This window comes from Balaenoptera physalus (genome assembly GCF_965194825.1).
Source record: "Balaenoptera physalus genome assembly, chromosome: 11".
Taxonomy (NCBI): Eukaryota; Metazoa; Chordata; class Mammalia; order Artiodactyla; family Balaenopteridae; genus Balaenoptera; species Balaenoptera physalus.
In genome coordinates this window covers 107,661,803-107,685,408 of record NC_138896.1, presented here as the reverse complement: position 1 = coordinate 107,685,408, position 23,606 = coordinate 107,661,803, and the positions used below count along the sequence as shown (strand labels likewise).

The window sequence follows — 23,606 nt, the reverse complement described above, 5'->3', positions numbered from 1 at the left end:
TGTGGTATAAGTAGCACTGGACCAGGAGTCAGAAGACCTAGGTCTCATCCTGGTTTTGGCCACCATCTAGCTGTGTAACCACGAATAAATCACTTTCTGCAAGCTGTTGTCCTCATCTGAAAAGTTTGGGAGGTAAACTATATAATTGCCAAGACTCTTTCCAGCTCTTACTAGTGGTCTGAGCTCTACCTAGAAGAGTTTAAAGATCCCACCTTTTCCACGGATCCCAGTGACAAGCAAAAAGAGCAGGTTTTCTTAGACACACTTCCCTGATGGGAACAAGCAAGACCTGGTCAAGAGGTTTTCAGCCATCTCACCTGAAATCTTCCCCATCACTGAGGGCTTCATCCTTAATAACCTGAGGGTTTTCGGATTTAACAGTCACTTTGGCCGCTTTCTTTCTTGCTGGACCATCTGCTGGGCCCCCAGAATCACCGTAGCCCCTCTTCCTTTTTCCTCGTGAAACTTTTGAGAGAAGGCTCTTCTTTACAGGTTTCTCATCTTCAAAGACATCTAGATGACCACACAGAACATGATAAGGGACAACAGGAAAGGTGGAGACACTGTACCTTCATGGGCAGGGTCATGAGAAGTCCTCTTTGGTAACCTCCCTCTAAACCTCCGTCACCATCCCATGTTTGGTCAGCAACCAGCTTTCAGCCTCTTCCCACCTCCAGCTGGTCTACACTCTACACTCTTCCTTTATCAGCACTGTATTCTACTCCTCCTAAGACTATAGACACACCACCACATGACTCATACAACCTGAACTGCAAACCTTAAATTTCAGCTAATATCCAGCAAGGAAAAGGCATCAATCCATTAATTAACACCTTGCTTATTTACTACCTGCCAAGACTAATTATTTATTTTAGGGATAATCCACTCCTATTAAGTGCAATGTTTCAAGTTCATAAACATGTCCGAGTTTCCAGTTTTACCACAACCGATTTCTCCTAATCTAAGTTTCTGTCATCTTTCAAACCCAAACACTACTCAAAACACATACATTATGAAATCTTTCCAATCTTACCTCAATGCCACTCTCAGCAAACTTAGGGTTGGAATGAGTTAGCAGTAACTCAAAAATAACTTTATTTTCTCAAAATAATTATTGTTTCCTTTTTTTGTTAAAGGGAAATATATAAGATGCATAAACTGTTGGTTTTAGTTCAACTAAGGTATCTAAAAGCATGGTCTCCTTATTAACATATATTACTATTATATATATTTATAATATGTATTAATATGACAGGGAAATATTTTTCTATTCTATTATAAATATATTCATGCAAATTATCTTGACTCTGAAATAAATCATTTTCTTTTGCTGCTGCACAACTCTGCTTCAATTAACTGTGGAAAACAAAAATACCCTAGCCTTTATTGAGGTTCCAAAAGGAGCTGCAATATTAACCTAAAATATCAAATTAATTCATTCCTTTCCTCTATGGTTTGTCCTGCTGACTCTCTGGAGAGGTATTTATATTCCCCAAGAATACAGTTTTGCATGGTGGAAAAAGACTCTCCCTTTTGATCTAAATAAAATCATAATTTTAATAAATTTCACCTTATAACAGCATTTGTTTTAATGCTGGTTAAAATCACTGATTCAGTTCTGTTTCTTTAAAATATTTTATAAAAGAAGAAATTTATGCATTCCCAGGTTTTAAACGTTTTAATGGAAACAAAATATTTCAAAATTAGTTATCTATAATCTGGAAACAGATTTCTTATTTCAAGGCCAGAATTTGTTTAAAAGTTTATTTATGACTTGACAGTTTGGTAGGGCACCCTTAAAATCAGGATTTCTAGATCTTACAGTGGTTTTTAGCCCTCTGTTAGTAAGCAAAGATGCTAAATACTTCACTTTACTAATCTAAAGATGCAGGTGGGAGGTTGCTCCAGAAGCACTATTTCTTCCTCACCAAAACTACTTGGTTGGTTAAAAGGCAAAGCTGTGTATTTTTGTACTTTGAAGAGAGAGGTCGAGGAGTTAAAAGTGAGAACAAGGGAAACAAACTGTGAGTCAAAAAAATGTTCATAGTATCATTATTCATAATATCCAAAAGTTTTAAAATCTGAATGTCTATCCATTAGATAAGCATCAATTATGGTACAGTCACACAATGATATATAATTCAGTCATCTTCTAAGACAAAGAAAAATGATATATGATAAAATGCTAAGAATGCAAAATTGTTTTAATAGTGTACTTTCCACTACACACACAAAAAAACACAGACTAGAAGGAAATACACTATTATTTAGTGGTGGCTGTTTCTGGATGGTAGACATACAGATGACATTTTTTTCTTTATTCTTTGCTGTTTTTTTTTTTGTTTTTGGTGCCACAGTATCAAGAGGCTATTATCCACGCAAATGGAAACAAAAAGATAGCTGGGGTAGCAAGACTTGTATCAGACAAGATAAACTATAAAACAAAGTCTATAATAAAAGACAAAGGACATTATATAATGATAAAGAGGTCAATACAAGAAGATATCATTCATAAACATATATGAACCTAACATAGGAGCACCTGAATATATACAGCAAATATTAACAGAAATAAAGGGAGAAATTGACAGCAGTACAATAGTGGGGGACCTTTAACACCCCCACTTACATGAACGGACAGATCATTCAGACAGAAAATCAATAAGGAAACAGTGACCCTGCGACTTCCTTGGTAGCACAGTGGTTAAGAATCTGCCTGCCAATGCAGGGGACACAGGTTTGAGCCCTGGTCCAGGAAGATCCCACATGCCACGAAGCAACTAAGCCTGTGTGCCACAACTACTGAGCCTGTGCTCTAGAGCCCATGTGCCACAACTACTGAAGCCCATATGCCTAGAGCCCGTGCTCCGCAACGAGAGAAGCCACTGCAATGAGAAGCCCACACACCGCAACGAAGAGTAGCTCCCACTTGCCACAACTAGAGAAAGCCTGCGCACAGCAACGAAGACTCAACACAGCCATAAATAAATAAATAAATAAATGGGGGAAGAAAAGGAAACAGTGACCTTAAATGACACATTAGACCAGATGGACTTAATAGATATCTGCAGGACATTCTGTCCAAAAACAGCAGAATACACATTCTTTCCAAGTGCACGTGGAACATTCTCCAGGATAGATCACATGCCAGTGCCAAAACAAGTCCCCCAAAATTCACGAAGACTGAAAATGTATCAAGCATCTTTTCCAATGACAACAGTATGAAACTAGAAATCAGTTACAGGAAGAAAAAAGAAAAAAAGACAAACACATGGAGACTAAACAAGATGCTACTAAAAAACAAAAACAAAAAAACCAATGGATGAATCATGAAATCAAAGAGGAAATTGGAAAATACCTTAAGACTGAAAATAAAAACACAATTTTACAAAATCTACAGGATGCAGCAAAAGCAGTTCTAAGAAGGAAGCTTACAGCAATACAAGCCCATCTCAAGAAACAGGAAAAATCTCAAACAACCTAACCTACCATCTAAAGGAATTAGAAATATTACTCAGCCATAGAAAGAATGCAATTTTGCCATTTGCAACAACATGGAGGGTATTATATTTGGTGAAATAAGACAGAGAAAGACAAATACTGTGTTTTCCCTTATATCTGGAGTCTAAAAAATAAAACAAATGAACAAATATAACAAAACAGAAACAGACTCAGATACAGAGAACAAATTAGTGGCTACCAGTGGAGAAAGGGGTGGGGGAAGAGGCAAGATAGGGGAAGAGGATTAAGAGGTACAAAAGACTAGGTATAAAATCAGTAAGTTAACAAGGATGCAATGCATACCACAGGGAATATAGCCAATATTTTATAACTTTATATGGAGTGAAGTCCAATATCAAATATCAGATCACTGTTGTACATCTGAACTAATATTGTAAGTCAACTATAATTAAAAAAAAAAAAGAAAAAGAGGTCATTTTCCAGGACTCTCCAAGATCTAGAGCTGTCTACTTCAGTCAGCCCTCCGTATCCCCCTGGTTCTGAATCCACAGATTCAACCACCCTCAGATTGAACTTTGGTTGAATCTGCAGATGTGGAACCAGAGGATACGGAGGGCTGACTGTACTACACTGTTACGTAAAGGATTTGAGCATCCGCACATCTTAGTATACACGGAGGTTGTGAAACCAATTCTCTGCAGATACCAAGGGACAACTGTCTAACCAGCCTCCTTGACCTTAACCAAGTTATTTCAGCAGGGCATGAATTAACCACTGGGGCTTGCTTGGCCAGCCACTGATTTACTAACAAAAACACCTGCTTAGAACTGCCAGCAGCACCTCATAGCACTAAGAATAAAATACAACCACCTTAGTTTGGTCTCCAACCTAAGGGTCCTACTCATGTCTCTCACCTCAATTCCAAAACATTCCCTCCTATGGGTCTTTAAACTTACTGATTCCTCTGCCCAGAGCTCTCTTCCTCCACAACGTCTTACAAAAGGCTCCTTCATTACAGTCAGTAATTGGCTCAAAGTGCCACGTCTTCACACAGGCCTTCCTTGACCACTGATTCTGACAGCCGCTTCTTCCCTGTCCCCATGTCAGCTTTATTACAGCAACCTGTTCTACCTTCTTCATTGGTCTTATCACCGTGTGAATTTATTTTTTAACTTACTTGTCCTACCTACCCTTCCCCAAAGATTACAGGCATCATGAGAGCAGGAACCTTGCCTATCCTGTTCACTGCTATAATTCCAGTGCCTAGAACAGGGCCTGAAAATAGCAAGTGCTCAGTAAGTCTCTGTTGAAGGAGTTAATGAACTACATCGATGAAGGATTTAACACTGAGATTAAATATGGAGAAACCAGAGGTGCCCTAATGGAAACAAAGATATAATGTGGAAGACTATTTTCTTTGTCCTCAGCTGTTGAAAGCAGCCAAGTGTCATCTTCATGTGCATGCACCGAGGTGCTGGTAAAACTCACACTATGGTGCTGTTAGACAGTACACTGGAGAGTCACCAAATCAGTGTCACCTGCGGCCAAAACCACAACCAAATTGCTCTTCTACCCAACCACATCAAAGCTGATAACTCTTCCCGGAAGCTACCTTGGAAACTTACTGCAGCTCCACTGGCTCACAGAGCGTTGAGTGAAGCTTAAGTGCATCCTTGCCTACGTGCAGGCTGAATTGATATGAGCTAGCCCATCTGATTACCTCACCGGGACCATGCCAGGAGCCTTACGGGATGAAAATTCACAGCCATCCAGCAGGTTAGAATTAAGTTTCACAGACGAGGTCCAGAGAGGCTAAATTATTTGCACCAAGTCATTTACCCAAGCACATGTAACTACTAAACGTTGGAGCTATACCAACCTGGTGCCAAGGCGAAGTGTTTAGCTGGGAGGAATGCTACCCGGGCTGGTGGCATTTCCAATACCTTTTGATTTCAAAAAAATTTTTTAATTGCCACGTATGCAGAACACATTCCCTCTGACTAGAATGACAACCCCTTTCCACAGCCATTTGCTGAAATATTACCTATTCTTCAAGTCGCAGACCAAACATAACTTCTTCAGAGACCATTTCCCAATCTCTCCTGATTATTCCTTCAGAAGTCAGAAAGCCTTATACCTTCTCCCATGAAATCACACGCTGTATTGGACATTTTTTTGGTAAATGTGAACACTACCCTACTCTAATCTCCAAGAAACCTCTATCTCCCATGTCACCTAGCTCGTGTGCAGCAGACATTAGGTACTCAAAAAATGTTACCGGAATGAGTCAATGAATAAAATGGAACTTGTAGTATTAACTGTGAGGTAAATCACCTTTTAAGTTTAGAAATGGTTACCACTGGACTATTTCCTAATGGATGATGGCCTTAAAATATGTACAGAATCACAGAATTACTGAATCTATGTCACAGGAGCCCTTGCTGGTGACTAGGCTAATTGTCTACCCAGTTATATCAGGTACCCCAGAAATCCCTTCTACAGCATGCATTATGCAATTATTTATAATATTTATTGAGCACTTAGTATACGTAGAGAAGGGGGGGGGGACAAAATAGGATACAGCAAAAAAATAAGACATGTTTTCATAAGCTTAAATTCCGGTAAGACAGGTCAAAAAGGAAGCAAATAAATTAACAAGATCATTACAGATGTGACATAGGCTGTCAGAGCCTCTGTGACAAAGGGTACCTGGGAGAGACCACCTTAGGCAGGATACTCGAGGAGTGCCTGGGTTGAGACCTGGAGGAACAGAAGTGAGCCACGGCAAAAGCCACGGAAGAACATTCTAGGGAGAAGGAACATCAAAGGCAAAGGCTCAGGTGAAAAATAACAGCGTATCAGAGGAACCGAAGGGAGGCCAACAAGGAGGGTATCTGGCAAAGAAGACAGTGGTAGCAGACAAGAGAAGAAGCAGGAGCCAAAACATGTAGGATCTCGTAGGCCATGGTGAGGAATCTGGATTTTATGCCAAGAGCAATGGGAAGCCACAGAGGATTTGAAGTAGGAGCATGGCAAGATCTGATTTTTTTTTTAAGATCACTTGTGCCGCTGCATGGAGAACTCCTGCCGTGGTGAGGGATGAAAGGAAGTAAGGAGGCCAGTGAAGAGGCAACTGCAGTCGCTCAACTGAAAAGTGAGGGTGGCTTGGGCAGGGGGTGTGGCCACGGAAATAAAGAGAAGTGGAGAGATTGAAGATATGGTTCTGAGGTTGAACTAACAGGACTTGCTGAAGGGCTGGAGGTGTGCGTGTAAGGAAGAGGAGGGGTCTGCTTTAACAAGTGAAGGGATCAATTACTGAGAAGGGGAGAAGTGGCGAAGGGGCAGGTTTAAGAGGGGAAAATCAAGAGTTTTGCTTTGCCCAGGGCAAATATAAGAAGCCTATTCGATATGCACGTGAAGAAGTCAGGTGGGATCCGAAGCTGGGGCTCTGAGGTGAGATTTGGCTGAAGGTACTATTCAGATCTGCACACTCCAGCACTCTAAGTACTGGTCTGTTCGTCTTGTGGGGACACAAAACAACTGCAGTGCCTCTTGCCTATTCACCCTCTGCATCTACCAGGAGGCCGGACTTGATCCTGCGGGTGACGCGGAGCAGGAAGAGGCTGAGCAGGGGAGCTCGCGGTCCGGCCGGGCTCCGCGGAACCGCTCAGGGCGCATCGCTCCCGGCACGGAAGGCAAAGACGCAGCGACGTCGGGGAGGCCCGGGGCAGCCGCATGCCGCCTGCCTCCCGCGGTCACCGGAACGCCGTCTCGCTGGCGCAGGTGGGCGCGGGGTTGCCTCGCCCGCACCTGCAGGAGGCCGGCCTCGCCCTCCCCCACCCGGCCTGCCTCCCGCCCTCCTCCAGCCTCTCCCCCTAAGCCCGGCTGGACCTCGCTCTCACCCGCCTCCTTCTCCTCGCGCCTGGCTTTGCTCTCGCCCTTGGCAGTCTGGCCGCGTGACTCACGTCCCCGCGGCTCCCTGCCCGCGGCCATCTGGCTGCGCAACTCGCGCCCCTGCGGCTCCCTGCCAGCCGTGCGCTTCCGAGCCATCTTTGCCTGGGCAGGACTGGCCTGGCGCTTGACGCACCGCGCCGCCGCGGGACGCTGCCCGCGCGCTGGCTCCGCCCCTAGGCGGGGCGAGGCACGGCCACGCCCCCTCACGGAGACACCATGTACCCAATTTCCCGCCCCCCCAACGTCGGCGCCCCTGATAAAGCTCCGCCCCAGCCCCAAAGGACCAATGCCAACTGCAGGAAGCAAGAAGCAGCAAAACCGATTTTTTCTACTTCCGGTGCATTGGGTCCTCGCCTTTCCCGAGACCGGAGGGGGTTCTCGTGCTCTCGCGAGAGGCGGGAAAGAGCGCAGGGTTTGAAAGATGGCGGACGACGTGGACCAGGTGAGTGTCTTCTGAAGAACTCGCTTCGGAGCGGCTTCCCCACGCCCAGGCCTGGCTCTGCCCCACTTTGCCTGTCAGGGTTGCTTTCTCCAAGCTCACGGCAACGTGGCCAATCACGCCGCCTCTTTCTGGGTCTTCACGGCCTTAATCTGCCTCTTGGTTAACCGCGCCTCCTCCCAATTTTGCCTCAGGCCCTGAGATTTTTTTTCTGTTCGAAGTCCGCTGGAAACTAGTTATTCCTCACTCTCGTCACTTCCTTTCTCTTGAGTCTCACCTTTTTCTGTAGGGTGGGAATAATTATCCTTGCCTGCCTCACGGACCTGTCGGGGTTCTGATAGAAAGCCTGATAATACAGTTAAGGAGTTGTTATCGTTACTGAGCGCAGCAGTTGTTGCACAGTCAACAAATACCTAGTGAGCATCGTCTTTGTGTGGTTGGACACCGTTCTGAGCACCAGGGACACTGGCATTGACGTACGTGGTCCCTGGCCCCACTTGAAGTTTATATTCGTGGAAGGACGGGTAAAAAGTAAATATAAGTGTGCGCGATATACGGGGCTGTGATGTGGTATGAAGGCAACAAGCAAGGAACTGGTATCCACAATAACTGATGGTCCTGCAGGCTTTCTCACGCGCTCGCCTTTCTTTCCAAAAGTGCTCTTCCTCAGATATCTTTGTGGATCAGGTTACAGCTTGTTCAGCTTTCTACTGAAATCTCACCTCCTCAAAGAGGACTTCTCTGGCTACCTGCATCAAACGGCACTCTCCCAGTCTGCTTAATTTTTCTTCATAGAATGTTATTGGTTCATATTAAGTATATGCTTCTTTGTTTAATGCCTGTATCCCCCAACTGGAATGTGAGTTCCTTAAGAGCAGGAGTTTTGTTCACTGTTCTGTCCTCGGGGTTTAGAACGGTGCTGGAAACACTCAACAGATACTAATTGAGTGAATGAATCGAATGATCAGGGAGTCCCCTTTGAAAAGGCAGTGTTTAAAACTACGGGATGAAAAGGGTGGACAGTGGGTAGTAGGGCTCAGTCACGTATATATCCTTACAGTGTTATGATTACTTGTTTATATGCCTCTCCCCACTAGAATGAACTCCTTGAGGGCAGGGACTGACTTCTGTATCATTGTAATCTAGTATTTGGTTAGCTGGTCCTTAACAAACACCTATTGAACTGGGGATGGGGACTAGGTGAGTCAGTATTTTTTCTTCTTCTTCTTTTTTTCCCCTCATCCAGCCCTTTAGGGCTGTAGAGCCTGTAACATTCAGTCACCTTCCTCCACTGGCCTTGTGTACTTACTGAAGCAGCTCTCCTTGAATAATCTTATCAACTCTCCTGGCTTCAAGCATCCCTTCCATATGGACCCTGGTCATCCTAGCCCTGATCTCTTTGAGACTTGTTTCCAACAGTTCTTTAATAGTAATAAAAAGAACCATTTATAAGTACTTTTCTGTTTGCCAGATACTATTTAAAATACATCAAATACTTCAGTTAAATACATTAGCTCTAATCCTCACAAGAATTATGAAGGGAAGATTGTGGCTTCCTCATTTTGTAAACAAGGAAACTGAGAATCAGAGATGGCATGATTTTTTAATCCCAGTTTGTAAGTGTCAGAGTCAGGAATTGAACCCACACTGCCTGACTCCAAAGCCAATGCTTTCAACCAGTATTCTATACTGCCTGCTAAATATATTCATCTTACTGGCCAAATGGCACCCTGAACTCAACTTGCCGTGTACTGAACTCATAATCCTCCCTCAAACATTCATCTCTGCTTAGCATTCTGACTAGTATGTGGTAGTCATTAAATGTAAGTTCTTCAAATTACTAAATGATATTTGAGATAAAGCTCAAGTCCCTGAGAGAGTGACTCCCTACACACTGAAATGGGGTCAGACAGTTTGGATTTTGAGGGAACAGAGTGCCGTCATGATTACTTTGTCATATAACTCCTTTCTGTGTATGTATGTTTCAGCCCTCATTTATCTAGCACTTACTCTGTGTCATGCACTGTTCTGTGCCTTCAAATATGTCATTTAAGCCTCACAACAACAGTGTTAGGTAGGCACTTTCGTTATACACATTTTGCAGATTAGGAGACTGAGGCATAGAGGGGTTAAGTAATTTGCCCACAGTCATGCAGGGCACCGATGGTTCAGACACTTCACTCTCTAGTACTGTATTTCTAAGCCTGTTTCTTTTATCAGCAACAAACTACCAACACTGTAGAAGAGCCTCTGGATCTCATCAGACTCAGTCTGGATGAACGAATCTATGTGAAAATGAGAAACGACAGAGAGCTTCGAGGCAGGTTACATGTGAGTAAATTTACTAAGTCACCTTGAAATCAGATTATTTCCTTACCATTGCTCCCTCCTCCCACCCCTTTGAAATGTGAAAACTGTCCACTCTGGAAGAGTGTTTGAATGTAGACAAGGAGGAGGTGGAAAGTCACCCACATTCCCAAAAGCCAAATGCAACTGTATTTTATTCATATTGTTAACATTTATTTCTCTTAACGGAAATGCTGTGTTTATTAAAGAATATTTTCATTTCTTTCATTTTTTTCCTGTGTTTATTTGTAAATAACATTTATTTGTCCTCCATTCTCATTTAAGTGTTCTTTAAATTACTGACATATATATAAATTTGTGTTTTGTTGTGAAAAATTTTAGACAGCACAGACATACATAGAGTAAAAGGGGAAATGCCATTTCTTCTTTTGAGTCTATAGTCTTTCAGGTCTTTTCTGTATATTTACACATACATACAAGAATGGTGTGTCTGTATGTATATATTTGCACTATATACACCACCTCTAAAAAAAAGTAAATGTGATCTTGCTATACATTTTGGGGACACCTTTCTTTTTCACTTAATTATTCTTGGAAATTATTGATCCTGAGTGCATATAAATCTCCTTTATTTTTTTAAATGATTATGTAGAATTCTGTATATGGTAGCAGTGATATTAAGATTGTTTTCCATTTCTTACTACTATAAGCATTTTTATACATCGATCTTTGTGTATATCTGTAAATATTTCTATAGGATTGGTCCCTTGAGGTGGTCCCATTTATTCATAAAGAGAGTATACTAAAGGTTTTGCCTCTTCTTGATAACTCGTTACTTTCCTGATTAAGTTGTTTTTATTACTACTATTCTACCCTAAAGTGATTAAAAATAGCTACTTTTTATTGAGCATTAATTATATGCCAGGTACTGTTACTCTTAAGTGTTTTGCATGTAATATCTTATTTAATCTCTATAACAACTCTATGAGGGTAGATACTCATTATCCCGTTTTACGTTTGAAGAAGCTCAGGCTCAGAAAGATGAAGTTACTTTGCTTAAGGTGACACAGCCAGTAAAAAGAGGGCCAGACTAGGAACCTAGGCAGTCTGACTTCAGCCCCCTCTTAAGTACTATGATTCTACCTAACATGAAACTTAAAGGTAAAGAACCTCCTGTGCTTGGAAAGGAAGTGGGGACCCAGTAGTCTTAAATTATAGGAAGGAAGAGGAACCCCGGGTAATGGAATAGTGGCAACTTTGCAGAGAAAAATAGAATTGAACTTAATCACATGGGCCAGTGGCAAGTAGACAAACACCCCAGGACAGACGTGTTGCCTTAACCCTTGGAGGCTTCTTCAGTTCCCTGCGTACACTCAGTTGTCTCTGTACTGAATGACCCCCAACCTTTTGTTTTCTGGCCCTCATCTGTAGATCTTTGCCCCCGTTTGTTGCTTTGCCTAGCAGTTCCCCTTGTTGCTAATTGGCTATTTTTATTTTGATGTGAGCTGGTGAACCATTTAACACTTGGCTAGAAGTAAGCATAAGTGGGTTCTAAACAAGCCACTCCCTCCCTCCCACCCCCTGGAGCTTCATCTTTTAGTAAAATGCATGAGCCTTAGAGCTTGGATTGAGGACATCCCTGAATATCTGAGTTGCAATATTCGTTGATCGAGCTCACAGGTGCTGAAAAGCTAGTTCTGGTGAGGCTATAATGTGCAGGGTGTTGCTCTACTTACTTTACTTTGTGGTGTTTAGTTTAGGACAGGGCGTGTTGAGTGACAGGGTCTTGTGCTTTTAGGAGACTGCATTGCCGTCATCTTAGCAGTTAAAGAATTTTATTTCCTTTACTGTATCTTTCTTGTCACGCTATTACAGATGGAATTTAAAGAAGTATACTGAAAGGTGTATGAACTGGCTTTTTTTCGTAATTAAATATTATAAATATTTATGTGACTGCCTTAGATAACAAATAGGGTGGGCACTTTAAAAATAATCTCAAATTATTTTGAGTAATTCATTTTTGACCATAACAGTTTTATATTTGTATCAGGTCAATTAAGTTATCGTTGGAGATGATTGGCAGAGAAACAGTATATTAGCACAGCAGGATTATTTTTTATTTGAATGTAAAAGTTTGTGGTGTAAGTATTATGTGTTACTGGTAATTGAGTGATTTGCATATTATAAGCCGTGTTTATTATTTCCTAATTTGCGTATTACATTTCTTGGTCCCTCACCTTCCCACTTCAGGCTTATGATCAGCATTTAAATATGATATTGGGAGACGTGGAAGAAACTGTGACGACTATAGAAATTGATGAAGAAACATATGAAGAGATATATAAAGTAAGTCATGCAGTTCCATTCATCGCTTTTAAAATGTCAGTTTTTCTCAGAATCCAGCAGTTATTTATGGAAAACCTGTCGTGTTTTGATACCTATTCATGGACTCAGTAGAGTGTAGCAATTAAAAAAACCAAAGGCATTGGGGTTGGACAGACCTGGTTTCCAGTGCTGGCTTGGCCACTGCCTATCTGGGGTACGTTGGGCAAGGGAAGTACCTTTGCAGATGTAACTTCCTCAATGGTAAGCAGGAATACAGTCACTTCTGTTGTAGGGTTGCCAAGATTCGTTGAGATATGGCTGTGTAAGATGCCTCTGTGTGCTGGCGTATAACAGTAATACTGGACAGTGTTTTGTTTGATGTGGACTTATGTATCAGTACTTACTAGAAACTAAAACTGAGAAATTTTTAAAATATTTAACTCATTAAAAATAATAAATCTATTACATTTTGACATAAGTAACATTTTTATGAATAATAGCTATATTTTCTAAAACAAAATATTCAGTGAGAAGTGTCTTTGTTTTATGTTTTGCAAATGCTTGGCTTAATAGACAACAGCTAGTTACTCACATCTCTGTTTCTGCATTTAATCTGTTGCGCTATATTGTGAATGTCACACAGATAGGTAGTTGGAAAGGGAGGAGTATTTCTTGTGGATACTTGCCTTTGATACTACACCCAAACTCAGCAAGCGGTAGTTTCTTAAAGGTTAGTTGTAGTGTAGAATCTGAAACTATATCAGTGAACTTTTCATACTCTTGTTATATGCAAATTCATTGGTCTACCTTGCGCTTGGAATGGATTTTTTATATATGCATGATTTTGTAACATCAAACTCTGGTCGTTTGGAAAATATTGGTTCACTGGATTATGCAGATCTTCCAGATATTGGCACATTTTGTTGTTCAGTCTTTTAAGTATTGAGAAGCCACTGTGGCCCTCAGGACCGCCTGGATTCACATCTTGACTCCCTTGCTTACCAGCTATATAATTGTACCAACTTGTCTGTGACTGAGTTTCTGTATCTGTAAAATGGGGATGGTAATACGACTCACTTCATACAGCTATTGAGGATTCATTGAGAGATTCCGTGAAAAGCCTTCAGGTGGCGACAGGCACGTAGTAAGTGTTCAGATGTCAGCCTTTGTTGGTTTTTGTGGTTCTGCTTTATCCCGGCCTTCCTCCTCTTTTCAGCCACTCCCAACTCCGTGGCTAGTTTTCTTTCTCCCTCTGAACGTGGGATTTTTTTTAATCTGCTTTTTTTTTTTTCCCCTCATTCCCCTCAGATGTCATTTACTAATTACTGTTTGTTATAAGCCATCAATCTGTAATAATAGTACAGCATGAAAGCTTGAGCTCTGGCTTAACAGATCTCGGTTCAAATCCTGGCTGCTGATGATTAGTTATGTGACCTTGGGCACGTTCTAGAAATTTTTTAAGCCTCAGGGACCTCCTCTGTAAAATGCCAATACAATAATTGTGCCTTCCTCCCAGGATTATCACAGGTTGCACTGAATTTGGTGCTTGTAAAGCTGGCGGCAAGTGGTGATTGGTGGCCATTATGATTATGGATAAATCTGTGCCTCCAGCTTTTTTCTTTTCTGAGCTTCACTCTCTCATTTCCAATATTCTTATTGAAAATATATCCACGTTGGGTGTTATCTCAAACTCGGTATATATAAAACTAAACTTCTGGTGTTCTTCACCTTCAAAATGAGGTCATTCTCAATTCCCTGTTTCTGTTCATGATTTTCTCAGTTATTTGGACCTTATATCTCAGAATTTTACATAACAAGTCAGCCAAAAACTTAGTGGCTTAAAAGTACGCACATTGATTAGCTCACAGTTTGTGTGGGTCAGGTGTCCTGGCTTAGCTGGGTCCTCTGCTTCAGGGTTTCTCACAGGGCTGCACAAGGGCTGGGGTCTCATCTGAAGGCTAAAGTGGGGAAGGTTCTGCCTCTAAGCTCACTCTCGTGGTTGTTGAGAGGATTCATTTCCTCGAGGGTTTTGGACTGAGAGCGCCTCAGTTCCTTGCTGCAGGGCCTCTACCACCGGCAGCTTGCTTTATCAAACCCAGCAAGAGAGCTGGCTAGCAAGGTGGAAGGAACTATCTTATGTAACCTAATCATGATAGTGACATCCCACTAACTTTGTAGTATTCTACTGGTTAGAAGCAAGGCACAAATTTTACCCACACTCAGAAGGAGGGGGTTACACAAGTGGGTGAACACCAGGAGGCAGGGATCCTTGGGGGTGATCATAGAAGCTGCTTACTTGGATCTCCAGAAAACTATAATTGAATTAATAGAGAATCATTTCGGATGAAGTGGTTTCCATATGAAGGTAAGGTTGGAACTTTTTAGTTCAGAAGTATGACTCCTGAATGAGGGATTTGAGTAAAATATATCAGTTATTTTGATGAGTGCTGACTCCTTCACTGAACTGGCTATGGTAAGACTAGGTTGCCTTTTGCAACTAGAAGGAAACCAGAAGGCAGTGCTGCTTCCTAGTAGCAGACAACAGACATGATCCTTGTTTCTCTCAGAGTGATTCTCAGAGTGTGTTCCTCAAACCAGGAGTATGGGCAGACCTGGAGTGTGTTGGAAATGCAGGTTCATGGGCCACACCCTGGCCTACTGAGTGAGGATCTCTGGGCATGGAGCCAGGGAACAGCCTTAAACGTGATCTTATGCACATTGAAACTTGAGAACCACTGCCCGGAGAGTGTATTATCTGGGAAAGAGTTAGATACATTCGTGGATGACACGTAAGTGTACTTGATTTAGCATACTAAATTTATAGGTACTACTTGAATTTACTGTTGGGGGTTCTCCTTTTATGTTAGTTCCAGTGCCCAAGAAGCTCATAAAACATGGTTCTTAAATTTTAAAAAAGTTCTGAAGACATAGCTATTACCAATATTTTCTGCCTGGCGGAGAGAGAGTTTCCTGTCGGATCTACATGTGGTCAGTTGTGGTACAGATTCCTGTAAGCTAAAAAGGATAAATTAATTGTCATTGCCCCTCCCACCTCCACTGTAGCACAGCAGGGACAGGATATCCGCTGCCATAAAAACTCCCTTTCAGAAAAGGAAAGAACGGGGACGTAGAGCAGTTACTGGTCCTTTGCAGTGATGGATCCCCTGGGGAGGCATGAGTAGTAGAAGAAATCCCTTGGTTAGGTCATGTATGTCCTGTGCGATATTTGGGACATACTAAAAAAAATTCTTTTTCGTTTATCTATAATTCAAATTTAATTGGGCGACCTGTATTTTTATTTGCTAAATCTGGGGGCTGCAGAACATTCACAGAAACGTCTCACTTATGCTGGAAGACTGAAATTGTCAAAGGCTTTTTTTAGCCAGGCTATGTATTGGTTCTTTGGCTATACCATTTCTTTAAAAACTTATGACTTCATATATTTCTGATCTGTGTACCTCCAATCAATTCTTTGGGCAAGTCACCTCAAAGTCTTTTTCTGTACAGAACTTGTAGACACCTTTATTTCTTTAGTTCCTCACCTCTAATATGTGTAACTTCCTCTCCCACAAATTAATGTTGACTACCTTGGGTCATTTGCTAAAGTAAGTTTGGGTGGGAAAGGAACACCCTTCATCTGGTCTTCCCCTCAGGGCTGAGTTTGTTTAACTGAGAAGATTTACAGGCTGCTTTGTTCCTCAAAGCTTTTTTTCCTGCTTATTGTCCACAGTTTGGAGTTTAAAAACAGTTGGCTTTTATGACCTCATGAATGCTGTTTCTTATAATCTCTGCTTGAAAACCAGCTAGTTCTCACCTAAGCTCATCTCTTCCTTAAACTGCCCTGCCCAGTGCATCAGGTTAACAGCAACACTACTAATGTTTGGCTTTTTCCAACCTCTTCCCCAGAACCTATAGGTTTGGGACATCTTTTGGGCTACTTTTGGAGTCGTTGCAGGCAACAGTTTTACTTAATGTTTTGCCGAGGCATGAGAAAATTTCAGACCTTCCATATCTGTTTCCTTACAGCCTAAGGCTTGTCCCCTAGGCTAACGCAGAAGGTATCCATTCTGTATATGAGTGCAGTAGCACATAGAAGCAACACATGAGGGCTTAGCACAGTAGGATTTTATTTGTACCCACACAACAGTCTTTAGTGAGGTTTTAGGTCAGTGTAGTAGCTTTCTCCCAGATGCTCAGTCAGGGACCCAGGCTTCCTGGCTCTGCCATCCCCAGGGTTCTCCATAATCTGAGTCCATGGCCGGGGGAGAACACAGAGGCGCCTTTGTGGGAGGTTTAGGGGTTGGTCATCACTTCTGTTCACTTTCCATTGGTTAAAACCCAGTCCGTGGCACCATCTGGTTGGCAGGGAGCATGAGAAACGTGGTCTAGCTGTGTGCCAAGAAGAGGGGCAGAAAGGGCTGGGTGGATAGCTAAGGCCTCTGCCCCAGTTGTGTTCCAGGAAAAGAAACAGTTAGTAGATGGTTCTTTGTGCCACAAAGGTAAGTGATCAGGTTTTTTAAGCAATTTGTTTGTGTTATGATGAATCTATGGTTTTTTGTTTTCAAATTTCTCTCTCGAAAAATAAATAATACTACTACAAATTTGTATAAATGTGTTCTGTGTTTTTTTTTTTTTTCCTCTTCCAGTCAACAAAACGGAATATTCCAATGCTCTTTGTCCGGGGAGACGGTGTTGTGCTAGTTGCCCCACCATTGAGAGTTGGTTGAAACAAAGGATTTATCCTGTGTGGAAAATAGGAGATTTTGTATGATTGCCTCTTTAAATGTAGAAGATATTCAAAAGAGAAACCGGCGTACGTTTTGATTTTAAGAAATAACCACGAATTCTTCCACTTCTGAAATAAGTTGATTTGCAGATAACTCACAAATTCTTAAGCTAAATGGCATTTTTATTTTTCTCCAACCCTTCCAAAGAACGTGATCACCAAGATGCAGAACTTTTTCAGGAGTTGATTTGCTCCATTGTTTTTTCGGACAATTTCTGGGTTTCTTTCTTTAAATTAAATTTGATGTTTCCTTTTTTGATTTTTAATGCAGTCTCCTGTCTTGTGAATTCTTTCAAATAAGCACATGTGTTCCATTCACTTTATTTGTACACTTTTGTGTTGCATCTACTATGTTTGTGGCACCAAGTTGAGTCCTGGGAACGACAGTTTTGTCCATTTGCTTCCCTCCCTGGAGTCTTCTGGAAAGGCAGTTGTTGGAGCCAGTAACTGCAGGACAGTGAGGTCAGGGCTGATGGCGTCATGCACGTATGGGATGCCGTGAGAGCACAGAGAAGAGCACCATGGGTGGGCGGGCGTGGTGGTGGGGCTCTCGTTGTAAACACTGGCACTGCAGTGAAAGATGGGAGCCTGGTTCTCTTACTTCTGTCTGGCCGGATTATTTCTAAGGCCAGGCTTCAGTGGTTGTTAATCCATTATCTACCACAATATGCTAACATATGCACAATATTTTAAGCCACATGCAAGAAAAATGCTTTCGTTAAGACATTGTGTAATAAGGTTTCGTTTTATTTATTGTGCCTGTTCCTGCAAGTTAGTGGAGAAGAAAAAAACAACTGTGGGCAAGCTGACAGATGCCTTACCTTACGTGAGTAGACAGGAGAGAACCACTCCCTTCTGCCACCCCGCACTTTGTCCGCAGGCTTCAGTAGCCCCAGGACGTAACCTGTTTACAGCAGCCTGTTCGCTGTTGAAGGAATGGGACTGTGGTTCTGATGGTAGCAAGTGGTTGATCCTTCAGATCCCCCTTTCTGAGTAGAATGCTCGCCTAAGTGCTCATGATGGTGATACATGTAATAATTGCCATCTTTTGTTGAACAGAGTACACCAGGCAGAGGCATTTTGTGTACGGCTTCCTATTTAATCCCTGCAACGACTCTCCTGCAGGATGTTACGAGAAACTGAAGCTCCACGAGCTTTCGTTGCTTGTCTGTGGGTCTGAGGAAGTACCTGTGTGAGTGAGTGGGCCAGGCGTGTGGTGCAGCTCTGGCTCCTAATGTCCACCACAGCCATGACGGCCACTCTGCGGTTCTCTCCACGTTGCATTTATTTTTAGTGGCATCTGATATCCGTGCCTAATTCCTGAATACTTATTCTACTTCGTTCTTGGTTATCTTTCTCTTTTTTCTGCTAAAATTGATAGGTTACAGCAGAACTTTTTTTTGGCTGTGAGGACTTGTGTACACACACACGTTTATGAAAACCATGAACCTTACAATCGGACACAGTTGCCATCGCGTGCACATAAAACTCAGCAGCCCCGTACAAATGTCCACTTACTCCTGGCTGCTAAGGTACAGGGAGGGGGCAACAAAAGATTTAACTGCAGGATAACCATCTGCATGTTACCAGACGGGGGTTTTGCGAGCCCTTTTGGAGCTCAGGCTACCTGCCTGGAGGGTTGGAGCTGGGACCCAGTCCACAGCAGGGGCCGCTCAAGCAGCGTCCTGCCACAGACCCCCATCAAGGCTTTCTCTCCAGGTCTGCAGGGGCGCTGCCCTCTGAGAGGGCCCCCGGAGCCCCGCCTTGGACTTCTGGTGCCACACAGCACACTGAGCTCTGGCCAGCTGGACGGCCCGTTGTCGTTGGAGCTGGTGACTGGTGGTTTCTGCAACGCGGTGTCACATAAATCAAGGGGAGCCTTCTACCCGTTTTTCCTTTGGAAACCTCTCAAGCAGATGCCATACCTGGATCCCCGCGTTGGTGGATTCCTGAAAGAGATTGTCGTGAATTGTCGCGGCTTCCCACAAAGAAAGCTGGACAGACGGAACATGGAACTACACACTCAGCTTTGAGATGAAATGTGCCCAAATTGAAATCTGAGTAACTTGAGTATCGCAAGTAAGACTAAAAGCATTAGCTACAAGTGGGCAATTTTCACACATTTTAAATAGTGGTTTTGTAGATCTGCCCAAACTAGGCTGTTTTCACACTTTTATTACATATACAGACAGACCGCGGGGCTATTGCAGGTTTAGTTCCAGACCACTGCAATAAAGCGAGTCACGGGTTTTTTGTTTTCCCAGGGCATGTAAAAGTTATGTTTACACTATACTGTAGTCTTTTAAGTGTGCAATAGCATTAGGTCTAAAAAATGTACATGCCTTAATTAAAAAATACTTTATTGCTAAAACATGCTAACCATCCTCTGAGCCTTCAGCCAGTCTAAATCTTTTTGCAACAGTAACGTCAAAGATCACTGATCACAGATCACCATAGCAAATATAACAATGAAAAAGTTTGAAATATTGCAGGAATTACTAAAATGTGGCATAGAGACATGAACTGAGCAAATGCTGTTGGAAAAAATGGCGCCAATAAACAATGCAGGGTTGCCACAATTTGTGAAAAAAACGCAATAAAGTGAAGCACAATAAACGAGAAATGCCTGTAATATATACCTACGTTGATTTTAGCCTGTAGTCAGAGGGGAAGAATGTTCCATTGTGTGAGCAGTTGCCAGCTGTGAGCAATGCTCACCTGCACCGGACAGGGAGAGTCACTGAAAATTCCAGGAGTCATCCTGGCAGCAACGAGAGGCTCATTGATGTTTGTGTCCCTCAGCTCTGCTGAGCTATGTGGATTTCATTCTTGGGCAATCCCTGCCTGGTAGCAGATCCAGGCGTACAACGTACCTGCTTGCCAGCTGCAGTGATCTCATTCTCGATTGGCTCACGGGCTGGTCCATGGCTAGTCATCATGGCCAAGAGAATGCAGGGTTCTGATTGGAACTAAGAGTCAGATTATCCCTGCCTGGGCTATGTGGTCTGAGGGTGGAGAGGGGTAACTTCTCTAAAGGGAACCAGGGGAAAGAGTGGATGGGAGCTGGAGACAAAGAATGCCTGTTACGTAAGGATAATTTGTAGTCTCCTCTCACTTCTACAAAAATAAGCCCTTTTGATACTTGATTATTAGTAACAAATTTCTTGGAACACACCTCATAGCAGACATTACGATTTGAAGACATCGCTCTGGACTCTAGTAGGAGGCCCTCGAGCACCCTGAGCGGGGTCGGTCAGTGTGGAAGGAGCTTAGATGTGTTCCATGACTGGGCCTGATAGTAACGAGTCCTCTTGGGGGGCCAAGGTGGACCTGCAACACAAGAGGGTATTCGGCTGAGAGTAGGTATTGGAGTCCTCAGGGCTCTGAGGAGGGTGGGGTACTTGCAGGATATGAGTGAGAAACAGCGAGCCCCACCCAACAAGTGGCTTTTTGTGAGCAGGGACCATCGTCACAACCCCGGCCCAGGGCTTGGCCAGGAGTGTGTCCCCAGTAAATGCTGAATGACTGAGTAATTAAACCATAAGAAAGCCAGTGACAACACTATGTGTGGAAAGGGTAAATGGTACTCTTTTTCAGCTTTATTGAGGCATAATTGACAAAATCGTAAGATATTTAAAGTGGGCATTGTGATTTGATATAAGTATACATTGTGAAAGGATTCCCACCATCTGGTTAATTAACACATCCGTCACCTCATATTCATCTTTTGTGTGTATGTCTGTGTGATGAGAACTTTAAGTTCTACTCTCAGCAAATTTAGATTATGTAATACAGTGTTGTCAACTTAGTCACCATGGTTTACATTAAATTGTCAGATATTACTCATACCTGAAAGTCTGTATGTTTATACCAGCCTCTCCCTGTTTCTACCACCCTCCAGCCCTTGGAAACCATTTTTCTACGAGTTTGACTTTTTCCTTTTTTTTTTTAATTCCACATATGATACATGCAGTGTTTGTTTGGCTTATTTCACTTAGCATAATGCCCTCAAGGTCTATCTACATTGTTGCAAATGGCAGGATTTCTTCTTTTCTCGTGGATGAATAATATGCCATCATTTAAAAAAATATATATATATATATATATGTATATCGCAACTTCTTTATCCATTCAGGGCAAATGGTACTTTCAAAGTACCATTGCACATTGTTTTCCAGATACTTGTGATGTCCTGCCCACAACTGGACACTTTTTGCCCTTCTAGCCATCTTGCCCCCATTACCATTTACCTGAGAATAGCAGTATATGCCAACAGTAGATACCTAATTATCAATTTACATGGAAAACTAACACCAAGAAAATAAAGCCAAGCGTTTTATTTTTTTTTTAAATTTATTTATTTTTGGCTGCATTGGATCTACGTTGCTGCACGCGGGCTTTCTCTAGTTGTGGCGAGCAGGGGCTACTCTTCATTGTAGCGTGCGGGCTTCTTAATGCGGTGGCTTCTCGTTGCAGAGCATGGGCTCTAGGTGCGCAGGCTCAGTAGTTGTGGCATGCGGGCTCAGTATTTGTGGCGCACGGGCTTAGTTGCTCCACGGCACGTGGGATCTTCCCGGACCAGGGCTCAAACCCGTGTCCCCTGCATTGGCAGGAGGATTCTTAACCACTCAGCCACAAGGGAAGTCCGCCAAGTGTTTTAATTCCTTTTAGATCCATTGCTCAATTTTAATACCTGGAGCACGTAAGTTCTTATTTTCTTGGCTGCTTCTAGAAGTTTCCTGGATGTGGAAGTAGCATGCCCCACCACAGGTTCTGATATTGATTACAATCAGAGGAATTTTTTTCTTGGCAGTCATCCTACCCACCTACAGCGCTATGGGGATCTGGGCTCTAGGTGTTGACAGGACCCCCGGAGTTGCCCTTGGTGGGTTGGAAGACTGACCACAGAGTCTGGAGATGTGGTCAAGTCAGATAAACCTGGCTACAAATCCCAGCTGTGCCACGGGCCAGCTGGGCAAATTACTTATGCCCTAAGGTCAGCCTGTAAGGGTTGGAAAGCTTTTCTATAAGAAGCCCAGGACGGAGCCTGGAATGTTGCAGACACATCACAGACCCCGGGTTCAGAAGTCACAGAAAGGGAGGCAGTACTGGGAGGCCTGTTCAGTTTGCTCTGGTCACTTACTCATCTTATTTCAACTATCCCCACTCTTTCTCCCCAGATAGATTCCAGGAGGACCATGAATGTGAAATAATTTAATTCAGTCAATTAAAATTTATTCTCAAATGTCTTCTCAGTGCCAGGCTCTGTCCATGGAGGACTGAAAACACAAACTGAGTGCACAGTGCTGGTGCCGTGAGGCACGTGGAGGGTCAGGTGTTGAGCACACAGCGTGGCTCAGTGGAAGGTGGTCTAAGTAGGTAATGTTTGAGCAGACATCTGAGTAGCAGGAAGGAGCATTAGTCCAGGCCCCTGGAGCCGTGCAGAAGCTCTGAGGCGAGAGCAGTGTTGCCTGGTCAGGGGTCTGCAGGGAGACCAACAGCAGGAGGGGGAGGAGCTGAGGGCCCACACGCAGCCCCTGGTGTTACGTGATGTGTAGTCTGCACGGTCCGCTCCTGATCACACACTAACACCTCCCTTCCTTTCCCTCCCTCCCTCCCTCCCTTCCCTTCTCTCTCTCTTTTTTTTTAAAAAAATTCAAAACTTGTTTATTGGTATGGTTTCCCACTCATCTTGGTTCAGAGTGCTTTTAGTGCTGTCTGTGTCTGTAAGTTCTGCTTTTCCTCCTGTGGCCTGCTGAGGACAGTGGAGCAACCAACGTGCAAAGCTGCCATGTGCGTGGCTCCAGTGGGTGATTTCGTGGCTCACTGGGCATCTCTCACCCATGAAGCAGGACCTGGGGCTGTGCACCAGGCACTGCTTGTGTTTCCTCTTCTCTTCTGGAGAGAGATGGAGGTCCTGAGCCAGAGGCATGTTCCCTCTCGTGGGAGGTGTTACCACCAATAAGGGCCTTCCCTTCTCAAAGGGAGGGATCTTCCTTCTTGAGGCAGAGGACGGCTGGGAGTCCGTTCCTGTGAGGGGAAATGACTGCTCTCCCCTCAGGTGGCCTGGTGGGAAGAACAGAGGTGGAAATAGCTCTCTCATCCGTGTTTTGTGAATTTTGGCAAGCCTCGGACCCCTTCTGGCCTCACATGAGGGAAATGCAGGGAGAATTTGACACCCCCCCCCACCATGGGCTTGTGCTCCTAACCCAGCGCCCAGCTCAGAGCGTGCCTCCACTGCCATCTCAGGTGTCAGCAGCAGGTGGCGCTGTGCTCTCTGCTTCTCTGCCTCCACATTTCTTGGTTTGCAGTCAGCGCTGATTCATGCTGGCC

The 23,606-nt window shown here is 43.3% G+C and overlaps 2 protein-coding genes and 1 long non-coding RNA gene across 3 annotated transcripts in view; 1 reads left to right on the top strand and 2 right to left on the bottom strand.

The window, feature by feature from the left end:
• Positions 1 to 7,647, bottom strand: part of XPC (XPC complex subunit, DNA damage recognition and repair factor) — a 34,287-nt gene extending 26,640 nt beyond the window's left edge. The window contains exons 1-2 of the mRNA XM_082413460.1: positions 7,365 to 7,647; positions 318 to 513 (exon numbers count right to left, since the gene is read on the bottom strand). Coding sequence (XP_082269586.1) covers positions 318 to 513; positions 7,365 to 7,512 — 344 coding nt within the window. The 5' untranslated portion in view covers positions 7,513 to 7,647. The remainder of the gene's footprint in view (positions 1 to 317; positions 514 to 7,364) is intronic.
• Positions 7,648 to 7,699: 52 nt separating this feature from the next.
• On the top strand, positions 7,700 to 17,539 carry LSM3 (LSM3 homolog, U6 small nuclear RNA and mRNA degradation associated). The gene is made up of 4 exons (XM_082413522.1): positions 7,700 to 7,858; positions 10,076 to 10,186; positions 12,413 to 12,508; positions 17,134 to 17,539. Exons 1-4 carry the CDS (start codon positions 7,838 to 7,840, stop codon positions 17,212 to 17,214), a joined length of 309 nt encoding a protein of 102 aa, XP_082269648.1. The 5' UTR covers positions 7,700 to 7,837; the 3' UTR covers positions 17,215 to 17,539.
• Positions 17,376 to 21,592, bottom strand: LOC309638043. Its single transcript, XR_014250972.1, has 2 exons — positions 19,917 to 21,592; positions 17,376 to 19,222 (listed from the first exon to the last, which is right to left on the bottom strand). It is a non-coding gene; the product is annotated as an uncharacterized lncRNA (long non-coding RNA).
• Between the last annotated feature and the right edge of the window lie 2,014 nt (positions 21,593 to 23,606).

Bases quoted from the DNA above. Each gene is read 5' to 3' on its own strand.
- LSM3 (XM_082413522.1), top strand. From the start codon at position 7,838: ATGGCGGACGACGTGGACCAG. The intron at 10,187-12,412 runs GTGAGTAAATTT...TTCCCACTTCAG, and splicing joins AGCTTCGAGGCAGGTTACAT to GCTTATGATCAGCATTTAAA. The intron at 12,509-17,133 runs GTAAGTCATGCA...TTCCTCTTCCAG, and splicing joins CATATGAAGAGATATATAAA to TCAACAAAACGGAATATTCC.